We start from the raw sequence: 21,653 nt of genomic DNA, 5'->3' as shown, positions 1-21,653 counted from the left end.
TAAGTGAAAGCTGATGTTCTTACATAATTGCACTATTTCAGGACCGTGGTTTCAGAAAAAGTAAAAAACCAAATATGATATATTTTACAAAGAAGTAATGAGACTTGGCTATACCACAAGCGTGGCTCACATGGAAAAACTATTGTGCTTCTCATTTCTGTATGAAAATGATTCTTTCAAAGCACCAAGGGGTACGTGGAACCAAAAGTTACAATGGGTGCTTGACTTCAAAGCCTGACTTCATCCAGAGGTTTTTAACACTGTTGGAGGGTTGTTTTGAGAGCTTATTTGGTGCAACTTAAAATAATTTTCCAAAATTCAGCTTCCTTCCAAGAGAAAGGCAAAACTTGGCGAATTAACCAGCAGATCACAGTTCGTGGCCTCAACAGCCTGATTTTTTTAAGGGCTGGATAGGGCTTCTGAGTTCCATGGAAATGTTGACTTGCCTGTGCTGAACTGCCTTGGATATTCTGGCCTCGGTAAGGTCACCAAAGAGGCCTTAAGGCTTCTGCCTTAGTGCAGCATCTTTGAATTTTACTGATTCCCTCTTGGTTAAAGGAGTTTTTTGGACAAAGTACAGGAAAACTCACTGTTGGAAGCAAATCTAAGTTGGCAGGAGTGGAATAAGTGTTTGAATTAGTTCTTTTTACAACTGCCTTCCATAATTTTCCTTTTATATCCGGAAAGATAAGCTTCTAAGTAAGAAAAGTAAACAATACCCATGCATACCCATTGTATGCCTTTCTCTGGTCTTAGTAGGCCTGACTTAAAGTCTGCTGTTCCTTGGCTATCTCATGCCCATTTGATTCTAAAAAAAGCAGTTTGTTGAACTTAATCTTAGCCTGGTAGAATCTTAGCCATGTATAGTTTTTGTGCTATTTCAACTTGAAGAATATCACAGTTTTCCTAGATTTAAAATTCCTACTTGGATGGGGTATATTTTAAGTATTAAATTTCGTTTCCTTTTCTATGCATTTGGGGGAAAAGAATGGTGTGTGCCAATACAGCTGCTTTTAAATGAGCCATGCTGAAGCTTTTACCAAAGTAGAAGGGATTCAAAAGCTTATTATTATGCACTCACTGTACTGAAGGCACAATAGCAGAGTTTCATTTAAAGTGCACTTCTGTTCTGAATGATAGCTGCTGTGCCAGCTCTTGTGGTCGCCTAATTATTTCATCTCAGTGTTTTCTACATGTGTTCGGTTCAATTTTCAAGTAACCTGGTAGCTTTTCTGGCTACTAGCAGTTCAAACTTCATCTGTGGTCTGACTTGGATCCTGTCAATTTTGCCAGTGGTTTTACCATTTGAACGTGGTTGTCACTTCTACTGAGGGTGTACCTGGCAGGTAATAGACCATATTCTGTCTTATTTGAGGTCTGTCCCCAATACATGGAAGGAGGTAGTAATCACCCAGTTTCATTCACTGAAGAAGGGTGGGTAGAAGGAACTTCGTTGCCCAGAAAAGTAATTTTGTAGTCATTTTGAAGCAGAGATGTTCATGGAGCAGCATCAGTGATATTTTATAAAGAAAGATGTTATTTCCTATCACATCATTTATATCTGCTCTTAAATGTAATTATTTTTGTTATTAGCTCTTCCTTGGTAGCCAGCTTTTACTTTTTGAAGGGCAGTTTTGATCCCATTGCTCACGAGACATCAATGGAATAATGTTAGAATGGACTAATAACACATCCCTGTGGCAAATGAGGTCTTCAGATGTTCAGAAAAAAAGATTTCTCCTTTGGACTAAATTCACTTAACTGATCCCTCTTGCTTGCATATTCAAGCAGCACAAGGAAGATTTTCTCCCTGCTATGAAATTCTTTAGTGTGAGGAAAGCTGCCAAGGGCATCTTCTCTGGTGCTTGTTCCTTGTATCCAGCCTGCTGACAGAGTCATTTTGGGAACCAAGGAAGAGGTAGTGGTCTGCTCTGGTTGTCAAGCTATTCATTAGGCATAATGCAACAATATATCTAAGAACAGCTCCAGTGCATACTCTGTAAAAATATTTGTTAAAGTATTAAAAAATATATTTTAACTGGGGAGTTAATACCCACTGTGTGTAGAAGTGTCCTTTTCTGCCACATGGAGTGGGTCATTTCAAAGGGGGTCACTAGTCCGCAGTGTCTTAAAATTACATTACACTTTTTGTAATCTTTTCAGTGACATGCTACAGTTTGTCTGCCTGACTTCAAAGCTCATTGTTACAGAAATCAGATTGTCATTTTTCCCCGGCAATATAGTTTGTGAACAGACCTGCAGTGAAATCCCCTTGAAGATGCTATTGACATGTCAGACAAAGCAGCATCTTCTTGGTGTTATTGTGAGGTGAATAAACTGAGTTTATAAGTGATTAGGCTGAGCAATTAGTATAAATACTTTCCATTCTTTAGTTCTGGAAGAGATTTTTGAGTCTGACTGGGAGTAAAAGAAAAATCTAAACAAGATCTTGTTGAGCTTGAGCTGAGGATACCAAAACCTCATAGTGTGATGTTTGATTCTCCAGCTTGTTTGCAGCTGGAAGGCTTGCCTGTGAAAAACATAAGGAATGATTCTTTTCTGAAGGGCTGAAAAGTTGCCTGACCTTTTAATAACTGCCCTTTTTATGTGAATCACAGCACTGATTGTTAATCCAGTCATTATCCTTTTTCCAAAAGGTAGTGATCTTGCCAGGGACATCACTTCTTATCTGTATTTAAAAAGGACACAGCCAAAGAGCTCTCTCCTTCAAATGAAACAAGATGCTATAGACCATAGAAGCTATAGACTTTGAGGAAGCAAAAAAGGAAAGAGAGGTGGAGAGGGAGTGTCAAATGTATGAAGCTCAGAAGGAGAAATTCCATGCAGAGACAAATTCCATGTAGAAGACACAATTATTTACTGGTAACTGACGTCTTTAGTTAATTCATAGGACAGTCAAGAGGTAGTACCATTTAAACTGTTCACATTATTCCATGGGTGTTTATTCAGTCCTGAGAACCAGAATTATTCCCCCAGAGCCTGGAAATGGCATGTCATATCTGAAAAAGCTGCACTGGTGCTGGACCCTGGCGGTGTTTGAGCCGCTTTGCCAGCCTTGGCTCAGAGCAGTGTAAACAGAGTTATGAGTCAGTGAGTGAAAAAGGGGAGAAGGTAAAAATTTTTTTAACACCCTGGTTTAGGAATCTGACATGTGAAATAAAAGGGTTGGGGTCCATAGGTGGCATTTGGAAGAATACACTCATGCTTAGTGGAAAACTGGTAATAAGAGAAGATGCTAGAAAAGTTCAGAAATGGTCTGGAAGCCAGGGAGAAAAAAACCAAGCAAAACATTATTTCAAACCTTGGGAACCTTTTAGAGGTGGTTTTTTTTTTTTAGTAACACAAAGGTTAATGCATGAAATGCTGCTCTCTGGTGTGTGGATGTGTCCTCATATTGCAGTGCTTGTGTATTCTTGGGTCCTCACTGAGTCCTCTAGATCATGAACTGGGATTTCATCATGCCTTTTAATTTTTTGGTTGATAGATAATTCTTAATGTGCTTTTTCATTGTTTGAGATCAACTTAATGAGTCAAAATACATTGAGTTTCTTCTCTCTTTTATAAAAAAGTAAGTCTAGAATTTAATAAGCTATTAATTTTACTTTTTATTGTAGCTAATCCAGTTTTGTATAGACATTTTCATAACTTCATAATGACAGAGAATTTTCAAGGCTATTTAATAAATAATACCATTCTTTACAATCATATATTAAATGGATTTGATGGTTGAGAATTGAGTCAGTTATTTGCTTCATAAGCTGCTACTTTTCCATTGCACATATGATTGCACTTGGGAGTCCTCTTTTGGTTGAGCAATGTAAATTGAATTAATATACCAGAGAGATAAAATTTGTTCATAATTCTACTGTTTATGAGGTGAGGGGTATGGAGGAGGATGCTTAGTGTGCCTCCTTCCAGATGGTACTTTGCCTGCAAATAGAAAACTTGATCTTTGGCATCACACAATTTTACATGGATGCACAAATGCCTCTCGAAGTAGTTGGGTGGTGTTTCAAATAGTTTCATTGCTCTTCATTTGGATTATTGTTATTGTTCCCTTATTGTTGCTTAGGTGGTATAATTCATGAGACAAGTTTACTCAAGAGTTATCTCTAGAGAAGCATCCTTGCAGAATTTTTCAAATAAATGTGTATTTCTTTGAGTAACCCATTCCTGATTTGCAGTACGACTGCTGCCTATGTTTCTATGCAGCAAAAGCTGAACTGATGGAAAATCCTCAAGTCATCCTGCTACAGAAAACTGGAAACAGCTGTCTAATGGGAATGGGAGCTTAAAGCTTGATAATTCTTACTTTTTCCAGAGGGCATCTGACATGATCAGTGAACTGTTCATTATTTCTTCTTTGGTCCTTTTAAGATTTGTGTGTTACCAGCTTTCATGGTTAAATGTGATTGCTGAATGTACCATTTTTCTTCACTGCCAATTTAGAGTTAAGGGACTGTTAGCTTGTGGAAAAAAAACCAAAAAACTTTAATGTACTATGGCGCATATATGATTTTCTAATGACTATTCAAATCCATTACATCTAATTTAGGAAAGTACTATTAAAAAGGAGGACTTCCATATGACACATTTTATATTTGAGTAAACTAGTTTCACTGTGATGGTAAGATCTTAGGGTTTGACTTTGTTTCTGGTATTAATACTACATTACATAACTGAAGCCAATGCTTTTCTATGAGCAAAAGCGACCTGCTATTCTTTTCTCAAGTCCACAATTACTGTCACAATATTTACAGTGCACAGGTTGTGCAAGAGGATTAGCTGAGTGTGTTATGTCGTTTCCTGACACTGCCTACATGTACAGAGGTCACTGCTGTCCTCATGAGACTGTTCCACTTCAGCACCTGGAGTAATAGGTGAAACATGACAAGGGACTGACCCTTTTGACATTCATGGTAAAGAGAATATGGAAGGATGCTTTCCAAGTTGCTAACCATCTTTCTGTCAAAATCTTCCCAGTGCCCTGATTTTGAAGAGCAGTGTGGGCAGCTAAAGTCACAAATGTTTTAAAAGCAAGACTAATTCTAAGACATACTTATCCTATTCATTGCAACTCAGCTTATATAGGGTCCTTGCATTCAGGGAGATGCTGTTGGAAGGAGTGATGATTTTTTGGCGTTCAATCAAATCTTGCAGCAGATCAGTATGGAATTATAATTTAGTGCAATTTGCAGTACCATGAAGTCTGCTGCAAAACTTGTGTCACACAAACTGTTGATATCTTGCTGCTGACACCAGGTAGTGATGCATGCATTCGCTTGGCAGGTACAAAGAAACTCACTTCTGCACACAGTGATGAGTTTGTTCTCTGTCACTGAGACACAACTACAGGTGTATGGACACAACATCAAGCCTGGGGAAGATGAGGATCTGGAATGTGGGAAGGGAATTGCCCACAAGCAGAAATATACTTTAGGGCAGAGGTGCCTAAAGCTGTTTGCAGTGCTTAAACAAATGACACAAAGTTTAAGTATTCAAGCTAGCTTGTGAATTTGATTATTTAAGGGGTAGAAGTGGAAGTATGTAATTCTCTCTTCTGTCTATCCTTCATCCCCTTACACATCTGTTCTGTGTGAGTCTGATGATCAGCAGTCCCTGAGTGCCGGGGCAGGCACTGGAATCTGTAGCTGTGGCAGGGCGTGAAGGGACATAAGAGCAAAGATGTAGGCATGAAAAGGGGCATTGAGCTTTGGTGTAGATCATGTGCCTAACCCCCTGCCTGCAAAGGCAGAGCTGATTGCACATAGCCTTCAAAAATCTACAGAACCATTTTCCCTGTCAGGAAGAACCTTAAGAGTTGTAGCAGGCTTGAACACTTAGCAGGTGTTAAGACTTGGCATGTTTGTTGTGAGTAAATCAACTGCTAATAAGGTGAAGAAATCACATGTCAAGGCAGGTTATAAAACCACAGATCCACGTGGTTGTTGAGATGGTTGTCAGGCTTAGGGGATTCTGAAACTTCCCTTCATTGGCAGCCTGCCTGTCAGGGTATGGGTAGGGCATGTGGGAACAATGCTCTCAGGGTACCCAGAATTAATCTGCTCACAGCCTACGTCAGGGCAGGTGTCACGGGCACGCCGGGGTTGCCCCAGCTGCTCCGTGCCAGCTCTTCTCTCCAGAGCCAAGCAGGAGCTTATGCTCTGCAGCTGCCCTTGCATTCTGCTCTCAGGCATGCTCTTTGCATGCCTTGTATAGCTCTCTAGCCACAGACAGCTCAGCCAGAGCTTTTTATCAAAGGTGAATCATGCTTTCTGTCATGCCATAAGCAAGGATTTTTTTATGTCCGTGACTCAGAGAAGAAGGCGGTGGCGTCCCCTCCAAGTCGTAACTGGAGAAGGTGCTTTTGTTTCCCCACTCACTTAATGATTGGAGAGAGGGAACAGATTGATGGCAATTTCAATATAGACTTGGCTTTCTTGGTGCCCTCCCTTCCTCCTGAGATGTGTGCTGGGTAAGATGAGCTGCAGGACCCATGAGTTTGCAACAGTACCAGCAGGATAAATATTTCTGTATTTCTATCTGGTTTTAAGATGATGGGTGTATGTTCCCCTCCTTTTTTTGGCAAAGGTTAGCCCCATTAGATGTACTGCTCTTCATTTAATCTCCTTCTCCCATCTGTTCTGTCTCTTTTCAGTAGAAACCAAGGAGATGTAGCTCCCACTCAGGCAGACAGATAACTCCATCTCCCATACATGAGAAAATATCTCTGTGTGAAGCAGAGCAGTGCCTTGCTGTGCACACATATCAGATGTACCACGAGGGCAGACTGCTCTCTCAAACTCTGATAATGTCATATTCCCTGTCAGCTTATACAGATGAGGGAATGCCACTGCCCCCTTCAGCTAAGTGTTGAATTCCCAGGCCTAAAATAGGACCCAGGGGAATCCAAACAGCTTTTTCCTGAGAAACCAGGTTATCACAGTAGTAGGTAAGAAAAACAAATAGTTCAAGATACTAAAGCCATAATACAGCTAGTAAATAAAGAACAGTGCATGTAGCTAAGGTATACAGAATTTGTAGATAATTGTTAGACCAAACCTGTGATTATTTGGATAATAAAGCCATAAAGACAGCAAACGTTTATACAGTAAAATTCCATACTGTACCTTGGAACTCACTGGTAGGTGGCCGTTTCATTAAGAAAGAAATCTTGTCTACCAAGCTCCAGAGCTTTGTTTGTTTCCTGACTTTTATAGAAGATTTTGAATTGTCTCATTGTGAGAAAAAATTCACACAATGAGTTCTTTGTAGAGAGGAGCATTATCTTTGAGAAAAGCTGTCTTCATGTTAGTTCATGTAGTATTACTATTACCTCTGTGAGACAAGCAGGTGTTCATTACAAGTAGTTATTTATTACGAATGCTGTTATCACCAGAACATACTGTTATCTCTGTCTAGGAAGCAAGGCAGTTTGTAGTGAAGCTGCATTGCTTTTGTTTTGTGATCAGATGCCTACACTAGTTTTTTTTTCTTTTCTGGCTCTTACTTTTGATGTCCTCGGGAGTTCTGATTTCCTATTTAGTATTAATTTCACAGAAGTAAAGTCACCTTAGAAAGATTAGAAAAATGGTGATTTTTATTCATGCTTCTTAAAACTTCAGTTTATACTACCTTAAAAATTTTTAACATTATATTGTGAAATAATATACAGTCATCTGAATGAGATGCCCAGGTAGGTAATGGCTTCCCAGATGGCACATCCGGTGTGCCGAGATGGGGAACAGGGATATATTCCTTCTGCCATGTGGTGGCAGTAAGGGCATGGTGCTTCTGGCACAAGCACCTGTGCTGGGAGCTGCACACCTTTGCATCCAGTTATGTGAAAAGATGTGCCTCATGTGCAGGGTCCTGTTCTCATTGCTGGAGACCCAGGCCAGGGCTCTGTTCTTTGCTGTTCTTTGTGTGTTCTCACAGCCACAGCTGGAATGGAGGAGACAGAGGGCTGCAAAAACTGGGGGCTGCAGTGTGAATGATGTGTATGTCCTGAATACACGTGTGGGGGCATGGCATTTCAACCAGTGATATAAGAACAACCATATTGTGGAAGCAGCTGTAGATCTGGGTCTTTTCTCCCACTTCTCTTCCATTATGGAAGTTTCCTTAATGCATTTTTAGTTACTAATCACTTCAGATAATATTAGTTTTTATAAGGCAGAATTTATTAAAAAACACATGCCTTGTGTATTTATTAATTTTTTACTATATATTATTTCATGTGGTAAGGAGTAACTTCTCTGAAAAATTTCGCTTTTGTCAGCTAATGTAACTGACAATAAGTTCTTACAGTTGATGGTATTTTGGTATTTCAGTATTATTCCAGAAAGGTATTCCACTCTCATGGAGGGAATGATATATTTTATACTAGGTATTACTATATTACTATATATAGCAGTGTTTTACTACAAGGAACCTACTTGGCTATTACATGCATATGTGCTTCTGTTGGCGTCTTAAAATGTTTATAAAATATATAAAATAGATTAAAGCATTGCAGATTGCTGCATCTTGACCAGTAGTTTGTGAGTTATCCTGTACTGTGTTCCTGTAAGAGTGTCAACTGTGATTACACAGTGTCTCAAAACTACAGAGCACTAAAGAGATTCTGAAATGGCAAGCTGTAATATAATACATCAGAAGAGGCACTTATGTCTGGTCATATGTTTCTGCAGATGCTTCCCTGTTTTTCATTCTTCTGTTTCTACATGCTGTGTACATTTTTTTTTTTTAAAAGTATGTTTTTCTTCCAGCCATTAATGAGTTTCCTGAAGATATATTTACAAATAAAGAACGTCAGCAAGGAGGAATTCTGCTTCATATCATTGCTGTAAGTTGTTCTCTGCCATGCTTCCTTCTTGTTTTCCTTTTATGTTACTTATTCTATTTTATTTTTTAATAACATGTTAATTATTATAGTGACCTTACTATGTAGAGTTCTGTATATATGAGCAAGTTTTTAATACTTTGATTTCAGTATTTCTAATACATCTCTATGAGTACAATTTCTTAAAAGGTAACACCCTGGGGACATGGTATAGTAGTGGACCTGGTATTGTTGGATTAACAGTTGAGCTTGATGAGCTTAAGGGTCTTTTCCGACCTAAATGATTCTGTGACTCCATGATTTAAGAAAAGTATGCAAGTCTGAATTTGCAGTACCTATGCATTCATCCTCTTGGAGATAAAATCCTGGCAGAATGGATCACATGACTTGTATTTCACATTATATAGACAGAGTATGGGATTCCTTCATTATTAACATCAAGCATGATGTGGAAGTTTCTTTAATCTCTTTCTTTTCTCTTGTGCCTCTATGCAACAGATGTAATTATAATTTAAAAAGCCCTAAAGCCACCCTGAAGAAATATAGAAAATATAATGTGGAATTTTATTTTCTCTTGTATTAAAAAACAAAGCAAGTGAGGTCTGCAGGCTACTGTTTCATTCCCAGCTCAGGGAAAGTAAAGTATAAAGGAGTTCTGTTTGATGGACAGCAGCAGGATCAAGCCCACTGCATGGGCACAGCACATAAAGCTGCATATCACAGTGGGAAAATCACACCTATGCAGGGAACCAGGATCATTTGTAAGCATTTTCGTGCGGTGATCCATGGCCAGAGTCCTTTTATTTGTAGGTGTAAATATTTCCTGAATATTGTTCATCGGCCTGATTTTACTTTCTATATAATTACTTGGTTTGATAATTAGTTAAAAATACAGAAGATGACTTCATAACTTTGTAGCTTTACCTGTTACTTTTCATTAAATGACATGTGTTGTGGCATCCTGTTCTCTTAAAGTGTGGTACCTTTCATATTTTAGGGTCTGACAAATGTTCCAAATGAGATCTTACATTCAAAAATCTGGTTTTATGTTGTAAATTTATCAACAGGAAGATTTTAACTTGGAATGAAATAAAAAGTGAAGCTATACTTTTGCTAGTTTGAATAAAGGTACCATTACCTTTTTTCCTTTTTTCTTCTACAGGAAAAATCTAAATTATTCCTTGAATGTATTTTCTTTACAGGCTCTTTATATGTTTTACGCTTTGGCCATAGTATGTGATGACTTCTTTGTTCCATCCTTAGAGAAAATTTGTGAGGTATGTTAAAAAAAATTATCACTCTTTTAGAGATTTATTTAGAGAATATTACTTAGATATATTATTTCCCACTAAAAAAAATGAACCAGTGTTCTGTGCACACCTGTTTCTCTGGCCACACTGAAGAAGAAAAAAAAAATCAAAAGATTTAATGAGATTGGATGGCAAACCCAACTCTTAAATACCTGAGGCATGTAACTAGAAGAGATATGGGTTATGGATGGGTTGGATTTATTATTGTACTCCTTTTTTGAAAAGTAACTTGAGGAAAGATATCATAGATAGAAAAATTATTGTGGTGGCTATGCAAATCTTATTGCACATCTGCCACCATGTCAGCAAGGAGAAAGGAAGTATACATGGTCCTGGCATAAGTGGAAAAAAGGGAAAATCTGTGAGAAAAGTATTTACCTTGGATATGGACTCAGAATAAAAATCCTTTATGCAAGAAAAAAAAAGTAAAATAATGGCTTTACCTAATTTTGAGAGGACTTTGCAAAATTACTTTTAGGATTCTAATTGAGTTGATTGTGACAGGGCTTGTAAATGTATGATTTTGGTGAACAAAATAAATACATAATACAGATGTAGATTTTAAATCCTTTTTAAACACAAAATGAAAATCTCCACCTTTGCTTTTAAACAAAACTAAGAGTGACCATGTTCTGAAAAACTCCTGTTTTTTTTTTTTTGTAGCTAGTTTAAAAGTCTCTTTTCCTGTTACTAAATGTACTAAATACCTGCTGGTTTTACTCAGAGTTATAAGCTTACACTCATCAGTAGAAGAACAAATAGAATAATAAGGGAACACTAAAATACTCAATTGGGATCTTTCCAGGTGTTCAGTATTCAGCATGCACCTTAGACACCATATTTAAGTTATATTAGTTGGTTGTACCAATTACTGGCTACTGATCCTTAATAAAATCTTTACACTTTGGTTGTACCAATTACTGGCTACTGATCCTTAATAAAATCTTTACATTTTGTCTCACATTCTGCTGAACATCTGAACAGCTACCAAGAGTTCAGATAGCACATTTAGGTTTGTGCTCCTGCAGCAGTATGACTGGTAATAGATCATATTTGTGTTTGTTTGTCAAGAAGTGGAGGATGCCATTGTTATCAGCTTAAGATGTTTTCAGGCAAACTGCTTGAAAAATACAGGATTTTTTCACTTCTCCTTTTGTCCCTAGTTACTTTTATATCCTTGAAAGAAAAACAGTTTACTAAACATGATTGAAGAGACTCTCAAAAAGGAAAAAAATTCCTTCATAAAAATGTGCTTCAAGGGAAAGATCTTCAGACTGCTAAAGTGATGCAGCCCACTTGTGCATCTGCGCGTGTTTTTGCTGGTCTGAGAACTCTAAGTTACCTATATCCTATTAAAGCTTAAGAGACACCATCATAAAAATAGATCTCTCTACCATGCCCAGCTCTCTCTGTGTCTAACTGGACTAATTTTATCTGTGTCAGCAGAGGACTCACTTTTGATTAACACAGTTGAAAAGTGAAGCCAGAATCCAGCCTGCTGTTTGTAGGATTTATTCACAAAGGTTGCATTTTTCTGTTACAAGTTTTCATTTTTGAATTTTAGAAGCCCTAGGAGTTGGGGAATTGAATGACTGTGTTTAGAGTTACAGAAGTAAATTAATGAAAACAATTTGATATGTTTACAGTCCTTTTGAATCTGCAGAGATGCATTTCTTTAATCAGCTCCATGTAAGCCACAATTGACTATTCATTTACGTACATAACTGTAGAAGTCCACAATGTGAATACAGTAGCAGTGCTGAAATTACCAATTGTTTTCTTCTAGAAACTACATTTGAGTGAAGATGTTGCTGGAGCCACATTCATGGCAGCAGGGAGCTCCACCCCAGAACTGTTTGCATCTGTTATAGGTATGGAGCCCACACACAAGCTTTTTTGAGATCTGCTGTTAAAAAATCAGCAGCAGATTAAGCACAGGTACCTGTTCTTCTGACAATTTATAATCAGCAATTGCAACTGTCAGCTAGTCTGTGGTTCATGGTATCATTAACTACTCAAAATATCTCATGAAACTATGAGTCTTCTCTCAAAACATAGAGAGGAATGTCTGATTCTGAGCACAGGACGCCAAAGAAGAGATTTATTGAAGTCCCTTGAGAAGTAATTTGATATATTTGGAAATAGATTAAGAGCAGCCCTGAGGAGAAAGACTTGGGGGTGTTAGAAGATGAGCTCGCATGATCTGTCGCTGTGCAGCCAGTGTGCACTTGCAGCCCAGAAAACCAGCTGTATCCTGGGCTGCACCAGGAGCAGCGTGGCCTGCAGGCTGAGGGATGTGACAGCTGAGAACTAAGCTGTGAAACAGAATTTACTGTTGAACTAACTAGTTGAGAAATCATTTACTAAAATGATACTAAAAGTATATATGTAAAGGTTCTAAGCCACAGCTAGCTAGACTAAAAGACCAAATTATTACACAGAGAAGTGAGCCTTAATTATGAAACATGTTTTGGGTAATCTTTGAAACGGTCTCTTCTTCACAAGTAGTACATGTTCTGAGCAACCTAAAATTAAATGACATAGGTAGTTATGTATATTTTGCTCCCTCTGCAGGTGTATTTATCACTCATGGAGATGTAGGAGTTGGGACCATTGTTGGTTCAGCAGTTTTCAATATCCTCTGCATTGTTGGTGTCTGTGGACTGTTTGCAGGACAGGTTAGTAAGATACTTGTCTTTATATAGTTCAGTTGCTTACAATTTAGAGGTTTCCATGAGCATATGTTAAAAAAAGGACAAAATCACAGACAAAAACGGCATTGTGAATAACCTCAAAGATTGGAAAGACTATACAAATGCTTTACAAATAGTGAGTGTTTCTAAAAAGTTCAGCTGTGGTGTCAGCACTCTGAACATGTAGCATACAGAGGAAACTGGTCCTAATACAGTCCTGTGTTTACGATCAACTGATCATTGGCATTTGCTGATCCTTCCTTGTACTGATGACAGTCAAAGAATCTGGGACACAAGCATGAGATTTGCTCCATTTACTCAATAGATGATTAAATTGTCTATCATATTTTTTTCAGGTAGTAAGTATATCCAGTATATCCACAGGAACAAGGAACAATTGTGTAACTGTAGTACAATGAATTTTACTTTACAATTGAAATTATGACCAAGTCAAGTATCATTAGTAAGAAATGTATTTCAATAATGGAAGTTTCTATATTATTTTTATTACTGATGCCTATTATAGATCCATTGTCTAACAGACTGGTGGATGGTAATGGTAGTGTATAACTGCATTTTTCAGAATTGTTGCTAGTAATAATAATTATTCTGCTCACCCACCTAAGTTATTTTAAGATGGGGGCTATTATTTGTCTGTTTTTGAAATCCCATATTTTTGTTGGCTGAAGGTGTGGTGTTTTTCAGGTGGTTTGTCTCACCCAGTGGGCTGTGTTCAGGGATTCTGTGTACTACACAATATCAGTGATTGTACTTATTGTGGTAAGTAGCTCTCTTATCAGTTACTGTGTTTCATTGCTTGAATTTTTGGTGGACCAGCCTGCTCATTATACACACTGGCAAATAATTATTTTCTTAGCTAGTTGTAGTGGCATCTGGAAGTGAGAGCTGAGCTCCTCAATGTTGTATAAATACAAAAATTTCATACAGCCTCGTGGAATAGGTGCCCACCATGTCCATCAGTGTCCATTCATTATGTCCCCCTAGGGTTTGTAAAGTTCTGCAGGCTAGTAGGATACTCTTATGCAGTGCAGATAGCACTCTCCTCAGGCCAAGGAGACTGCTTGATGTGGAGATGAAAAATTTTGAGCTACTCATCTATTTTAAATAGAGAAGGTGGCTGTTTCTTGCTTCTACACAGTAATTTTATTTCTGATTCTGGCTAAGTTTTTCCATGTAGAGCACAGGTGAGATACCACTTTGTTCCTCTAGAGCAGTACAGTAGGTCCTGAATGTACACATTAATGTGTCTGGTGGCAAGGCAGGGAAGAATCCACTTAGTCTGTATTTTGTAATACAAGCAGATCATTAGCTGTGTATTCAGTACCAGCAGTTACACAGGATGGAGTAAAATCTGTATAATCACTTGATCCAAGAGAAGTAAAATGCCTGCTGTTCTGCTGCAACTGGTCTAGCTGTTAGAAGGACTCAAGAGTTAAGTTTTTTTTGAATAAGTGACTTTGCTGTCATTTGCACAGCATAGCATGTAGGTACGTGAGTGCATATGTGTCTTTCACATGCTTGCACCATTCCCTTAATAGTTCTTAAAATAGCCACTGACAGGGATCTGGGTCTTGCTCACAAGGTTTGTGTTTTGTGAGCAGCACAATCCATACAGTGGAAGTTCTGGTTAGAAAGGGTCAAAACTTGAGTAGATCTGTCTAGATATAGCAGATATTTGTGAAGAAATATGACAGTTTTTTGAGATAGTCAATTTATGTCTTTCCTTTTTTCCCCCTCTTCTAGTTCATATATGATGAGAAAATAGAATGGTAAGTTGGGTCAATTATTCCATGTGGTCCTGTATTTGCCATGAGGCTCACCAGTAAATAGAGTTGTAGTGTAATTGACTTTCATTCCTCACACTGAGTATAAGCTGGATTGAACACTTAGGAAATCCTATGTGTTTGGTTTGGGCTTAGTTTTTATGATGGTCATGGAAAGCTGAAAGAAAGTATAAGAACCAGGAAACATCAAGGAAGTACATGGGCTCTGTGTAAGGCCCCAAGATTGCCATGTGCAGAGCGGGTAACCAAAACTCTTATGCTCTGATTCTGACTGCTAACATTTGTGGGGATGCCAGGGGTTCCAGTGAGCACTCCAAAGGGAATCCTAGTGGAGGATCATAGGCACCTTCTCACAATGCTCTGAGTGCCTGGCCTGTGCTTCAGCACTGAATTGCAAAAGGCCTTGGCGTTACGATGCTCAGAGGGTAGCTGTGGTTTCAGTCTGCATAGCACATTTCTGAAATACATGCATTGCAGTTTATTTGCATGTTTATTGAAACTTGAGAGTCTGCTTCCCCTCTCATTCTGCTGAGACACCATCTAAATCTTAATGATGTGAGTCCTGTGTGCACAAATGTGAACTTGTACCAGATGTTTAAGGCACACTCCTACATAAAACTTGTAAAGCATACAGCTGTTGGAATGGCCTTCTAACCCTTCTTTCTGTCTTTTTGAGGTGGGAAAGCCTTGTACTCATCATTATGTATTCATTCTACATACTTATCATGAAGTAAGTACTTATCCTTACTGTACCCTTTACATGTTAACTGACCATCATTCTTTTGGTCTTGTTTTGTCCTTGGCCTTCCTATCTGAGGGCAATACAGCCAGTCATGTTTCTGTATTAGATCTGTTGGGTTTTATGCTTAATGAGTTTAATTCCAGGTTTGTGCTTTATCAGCAGCAAATACTTTCATGCATCCTTTTCATAGTGCACAGAGGTAAAGTGACTTTCAGAAAAAGTTGAGAAAGATACCATTTATACAAAGGTATATAAAAAGTTTGCAGGATGCTCTGGATTGTAAACACACATCACGTCAGCTCTTACACATATTTTGTACTCCCTGGAGAAGGAGGTCAAGGAACATTAGATAGAGTGCTAAGCATGTATTTGTCTTCAGACCATCTCATACCAGGTTGTTTACTGATATCTTCTGTTGTGTCCCTGCCTCTGACAGGAGAGTCAGAGGTCTCACTGTTACTGCAGGTGTCTGTGAGTCCCCCCTTCCATTGAAGATTGCTTAGACTTGCATCCTTTGGTGCCCTTCCCTCACAAATCACCCTGTTGGAACTCCCTTTTCTCCTACATCAAGTCTTAGCAGAGTCATTGACGGCCCTCTTAGGTCCCACCCTAGTGCTAAAATAGATGTGTTCTGTCTTTAGAAGGGTATGGTCAGCAGTCCCAGAAATGCCTAAGAGCCCTCCCACAGGGTTCACAGTACTGAAAGAAACAGTGAGGTGATTTGTGAGCTGATGCAGGAGGAAAGAAGCTGCTGTATAGTGAATGTCCTGGCTCCAAAATGAACAGCTCCAGTGTTGTGCCTTCACTGAATCTGCTCCAGTGCCTTTCTGCAGTTTGCTCTATGTCATGAGAGATAGGTGCAGTCCTTGCTTTCCTGTCAGCTTGCCACTGAGTTGGACAGTCCTTTCTCTTCACTTCCTATTAATTGTCAGAGAACATGTATCCAGGCTTTGCTGCTTGCCTGCATAAGTTGTTCTCAGATGGTTTTAAAGTTTGCTGAGAAAATGCAAAAATCCAGCCTTTTTAGAGACCTTTTCTTTGCACTTTCAGGTACAACGTGAGGATGCAAAATTTCTTCACCCTTAAAAGCAAGAATGTTGGAAATGGTGACACAGTCAACAATGAGCTGGAAGATGGTAATAAATGTTATGCCTCTAGTTGTGATGACCCATCCATTCCATTACTATGGAAAGGTAAGGCTGAGCAGACAGGACTTGGAAAAAGAGTAGTTCAGGATATCCTTTTTTATTTCTTTTATGCAGATCAAAACAGTGTCACTTCTCAATTGTAAGCAGGGTTAACTGGATAATTCAGCAGTCTCAGTGTCACATTAAAAAAATTTTTTTTCTATGTTCTGAAAACAAGCTGCTTTGCACATTGGCAATTTTGCTCCATTTTATCTCCTGTTCAGTGATGAGCTACAACATTGTGAAAGAAATACATTTTTTTTACCAAGAAGAAAACCTGGTAAAAATTTTCACTTCAAAAATTAGTTTGGAATGAGAAGTTATGATGTGGATGTTGAAGGAAAGGACATGAGCAGATCAGTGGGCAAGAGACATGTTGAGTTCAGATCCTTAGAGGACTGGTTTTCACATGCCTAAACAGTCTGTATACATCACCAGACACATACGTAAAATTGAAAAATGCAGGTTCTTTGCTCTTTGTGCTCTTGTTGTAAAGGAAAGATGATATACAGCTTGTGGTACTGAAAATAAGCAAAAATACATGGGTATTTTTGGCTTGTTTGCTAAGCCTGTTTTTATCTTTGTCTTAGCTCTGTTCTCTTCTATTCTCTCTTTTTTCTGTAGAGCCAAATGATTCCACTTTCCAAGTACAAACCATGTAACTTAGTGAGCACTTGGGCTGCTCTTAACAAGTGAGGTCTCCTCACGTTGTTCTTTGCACACATCTCCCATCCTAGGAGGCTGAGCTCATCAGCAGTGTTGGTAGCATTGGAAAGATCCCCACAAATAATACCAAACAGGAATTTAGAGAATCCTGCTCTTTTCTGCTCTGGGGTTTCTTTAAGGTAGATATTGGTAGGTATACCTACCATAAGGTAGATATAGGTTTATTCAGCAGCAGCACACTTCTGCTCTGGTCCTAGATAAGATGTTTAGACAATAATAATTTTAAATTATTTCTCATAGGACATGGTGGTGCCTTTGAAATACTTTCATATCATTTTATAATGAACTTTTGGGAGCATTGGCTCTGATATAATGAGGTCTGTCACTTGCATGTGGATTTGTGTCCATGCAAGGTTCCATGCAATCTGAATACAGATGCTTCCTGTATTCAAGTGGAGACATGGGAGAAGGGTGATCCAGTTAAACACCACAGATAGTAGTGGTTTATACTTTTGAGGAATTTTTTGGGTTCTGATGTCATCTCCCAGCAGGCTCTCCTCTCGAGCCCTTGTGGAAAAGAGACAATAGCAGAGACTACTTGCCTGTGTGTCTGTTTCCTTTTCAAGGAAATGTGTAGATTATTGAATGCTTGTGAAGAACGTGCAGGAAAAAAAGCAAGAAAGCTCCAGTAGCAGCTGTGCACATCAGATTTCTTTTCTGATTTTGCCTCAAAGAGGCACTGATACTGCAGTTTCAGTCAGATTCCCTTTGCCTTCTCCAGCACCCATTACACAAATACATGCTGCACAATTGTTCAAAGAGCCAGAGTGTAGATACTGTCATAGGCAAACCTGCCTGAGAAAGTACAGAAAGGAGATTAGGGATTTGGAGTGAGCAGTGGGAGGGGAAGATGGCAGTCTTAGCCTAACTGCTTTATGTGTCAAGATGCTGTCCTAGAAAATTGTCACATGGCTGCCTCCAGCTTCTTCCCTCCTGTTCTCTCAAAATATGCCATGACCTGTCAGTGACTCCCTCTTAGCTGACACATGCTGGCTTCACTGCATTTTCCCCAGCAGCAGCTTTCAGATAGGAGCACTGCTAATAGCAAGGGGAGAGCTGGGGCTGGCCTCTGCCTTGCACTGCTCAACAGTTTGAGGATCCACCAAAAACCCTCCCTTGACTTCACCAAGGTGTAGGTTTGACCTTAACCTGAATTTCCACAGGAGGAAAGCCTGATTACTTCCCCTGGAGGAGCAGTTGCTTTGGGTGAGGAACTTTCTTTTAGCAAGGATAGTCTGTTGCTCGGGGTGCAGGTGAAAGGTGTAACCCTGTAAAGCTCTTTAATGCTTGTAAGTTTCATTACTTTCAAGAGCTTCCTGTGGTACAATATAAAACCTTTCATCACTCAAGTTTGAGAAAGAAAAAGGAGGTATTTTCACCATAAGAAAAATTTCATTTCAAGGATGAGTTCTGCACACACAGGTAAAGGCAAACTAGATGTACTTTGTGCATGTTGCTCCAATTTTCAAAGTACAAATGTGTATTACCCTTGACTTTTATTGTGTTGACCCAAATTTCCACCAGGTGGCATGGTTTGACCCCTGCCTGAAACCAGAAATTGGGACAAAAGCAGGTTTCTGAGGGACTGGCTTTCAGAGCTAAAGTCGTCAAGAAGCTTTCTGTCGATTTTGACAGGGCTGTTAGTGCTGAGCCTTTGGTGGTGAGCAGTAAGTTTGTTGGAAAGAAAAGCCATTCTCAGTAGAGTTTTTTCTTAAGGAATATCACAAAGGAGAAGCAAAAGGCTTTTCTCCTTTTCACATTTCTTAAAACAACTTTTAGGTGGAGTCCATACTATATGGGGCTAAGGTATGTTGTTTTTTACAGGCAGAGGGAGTCAAACTGAAAATAATGAATATAATAAGAGCAATGTGCCACAGCAAGTCAGAATAGCTGCAGTACTTAAATATATATTTAGTGTGAGGTATTCTACAGCAGCACTGAGTTTTTAATTATGATACTTTTCTCAAAGGTGAGTGTTTGCTCACTGTCTTCATAGGGCTCTAAGAAACAGTTTCAGAGTAACATCAGTGCTCCCATGTTTTTCCTGTCACTGTAAGATGAAACATTTTGGTTAATTCTTGGGAGGAACTCACTTGGGAACAGTTAATCTGATGAGACTGTTAATATCAGGCTCTTTTGTCCCTGCCAGCATTGCTGTCAAACATTATTTTTCTTTAGCTAAAGCAAATGTTAAGTTTATGTGGTTGAGTCCTATTCTGTGAGGACTGATTCCTGGGAAACTGTCTGGCTGTATATTCCTTCACAGGGAAGCTTCTACACTCCAAGAGTCACTGGAGTGGATGTGCTCCTTATCTGCATCATCAGCCACAGTACTCAGCAAGGTTAATTTGGTGCAGATGTTGGGATAGAGGAGGATAACTGCTCCTTTACATTTAGCAAATGTAAAATTGCCCCTAGTTCTGTTCTGTATGAGAGATGTTAAGCTGCAAGACAGACTCCAGAGTGGATTCTTTGAGTAGGGCACATTTCTTTGTGAAACCAGAGATCTTATATTTATGACTCTTCAGGTGACCCCAGAGTACTCACTGAACCTATTTTAGTGAAACAAGGCAAGACCCTCAAATGCTTGGAAGGGTGAAAGTTACAGATGTTTATTGGCGATTTACAGGCTTACTGTTTTTTCTTGTTGAATCATTATGGAAAATGTATTTCTTCAACTGCAGCTATGCTAGAAGATGCTTGAGACAGCAAAGCCTTTTTTTGCATGATGTGACTTAGATGCATGCATAGATCCAGTCTTCCTGGAAAACAAAAATATTTCAACACTGTAACAATGCAAAAGAGTAACAATATAGGCTTCTGTGTGTTTAGAACAGGTCTATTTAATTCCATTGTTTGAGTTTGAATGTTTTCTTAGATTTCCTTTGCTTCCTGACTGGAACCATGCACTAATTATCTTTCACTTCTACCTCCTAAATTCTCCTCCTCTTCCTAATGTAAGTAACAATACAAAAGGGGAGGGAGAGGGGGAGGCCAAGCGAAGCAAAGCAGAAAACAAGCAGCAAAGAATTTTTTTCTGTACATACTATTATATGTAATAATTAATATTTATTATAGTTATTTCCTGCCCTGCTTTCTAACACCACATGGGTATGTCTCCTGTCTGCTGAGCCTTGCTCTGCTTGATATGTGTAGTCTGTAGCATTTGTGAGAATATTGATTTGTTGGTGAGCTCCTAAAGTCCTTGCCTGTACTTGTGTTGATTCCCAATAAAATTTTGTCTCTACGTGTTCTTAACATGGTAGAATTTTGTTAACTTCGTCATCTTGGTATGGGTTCCTTTATATTAACGAAGGCTTACTGTGTTAGTTAGAACTGTAGATTTGTTCTTGACGATCTTTGTCAGAATTTCAAATTTTTCTTGTGAGAGATACTGGTAGTATTCTGTGAAGGTGAAGATTTCCAGGAGTGAGAGAGGCATTAGGGCCTTCTGCATGTGCAACACCTTGATCCAATGGAACAGCTTTAGAGGTTTCAGGAGTGCTGTCTACACTGCCACAGCCCAAACACTTCTAGAGAAAGGGTACAAAACTCTAGTGGGACATAAATAAATAAAACTGGTACTACAGTATGAACAGCTGGGAAAAAACTGCTCCCACCAATCTGACAGTGGCTTGGAGGCTGCCTTAGTAGAGTGAAATCCCTTTCCAGCATGTGATCTTAAAAGAGCACACAACTGATGAGGAGATTGACCAGGCTGCAGAAATATCAAAAGAAAGCCACTCATAAATTCTGGCATTCAGATAAATGTTCCCCCCACCTGAGCCTGAAAAGACCCAGCTCTGGATGGTGGGATGCGTGGTAGGGTCAGTTCCACTGCTAACTCTGTCCATTGTGATCATTAGTGAAGGGGATACAGCAGTATGGCAAAAACAGTGTTGTGATGGTGGATGAGATAATCTGCTCCAGTCCTCCCAAATACCGGTTCCCTGAAGCTGGATTACGGATTATGATCACAAATAAGTTTGGACCACGCACCAGAATGCGGATGGCAAGCCGGCTCATCATTAACGAGGTACGTTCATTGGGAAAACAGAAAATGACCATGAGGCAGAAGGGTTACCAAAGAGCTATGCTCATAGTGACCCTGGAATTCAGATTCTCCCATGTTCCTATAGTTGGGATAGAACTATGTCTTTCTCAAGCAGCTATATGAGAACAGATCTGAAGATTGATTCCCAGCTGGTGATGTTGCCTGTTTTAATGGGAGGGCAGTCAAAAGGGAGGGACTGCCTTATCTCCCTGACAGAAGATGTTTACTTCAGTTTGTGTGCATATGTGCACATTTAGATTTTATTTATAG

The 21,653-nt window shown here is 39.1% G+C and overlaps 1 protein-coding gene across 2 annotated transcripts in view; it reads left to right on the top strand.

Annotated features, from left to right (window-relative positions):
- The window catches only part of SLC24A4 (solute carrier family 24 member 4), an 82,568-nt gene that overhangs the window by 40,325 nt on the left and 20,590 nt on the right, over positions 1 to 21,653 (top strand). The window contains exons 3-11 of one of the 2 annotated variants that reach the window (XM_074542454.1): positions 8,793 to 8,869; positions 10,069 to 10,143; positions 11,963 to 12,047; positions 12,751 to 12,854; positions 13,575 to 13,649; positions 14,634 to 14,659; positions 15,351 to 15,404; positions 16,467 to 16,609; positions 21,196 to 21,365. In XM_074542454.1, the coding sequence (XP_074398555.1) occupies positions 8,793 to 8,869; positions 10,069 to 10,143; positions 11,963 to 12,047; positions 12,751 to 12,854; positions 13,575 to 13,649; positions 14,634 to 14,659; positions 15,351 to 15,404; positions 16,467 to 16,609; positions 21,196 to 21,365 (809 nt within the window). The remainder of the gene's footprint in view (positions 1 to 8,792; positions 8,870 to 10,068; positions 10,144 to 11,962; positions 12,048 to 12,750; positions 12,855 to 13,574; positions 13,650 to 14,633; positions 14,660 to 15,350; positions 15,405 to 16,466; positions 16,610 to 21,195; positions 21,366 to 21,653) is intronic. The other variant, XM_005483168.3, reaches the window with a different exon arrangement.

The sequence above is a fragment of the Zonotrichia albicollis genome, chromosome 6 (assembly GCF_047830755.1).
Source record: "Zonotrichia albicollis isolate bZonAlb1 chromosome 6, bZonAlb1.hap1, whole genome shotgun sequence".
Taxonomy (NCBI): domain Eukaryota; kingdom Metazoa; phylum Chordata; class Aves; order Passeriformes; family Passerellidae; genus Zonotrichia; species Zonotrichia albicollis.
The sequence above is the reverse complement of the archived record's forward strand: the minus strand, read 5'-3'. Positions and strand labels throughout refer to the sequence as shown.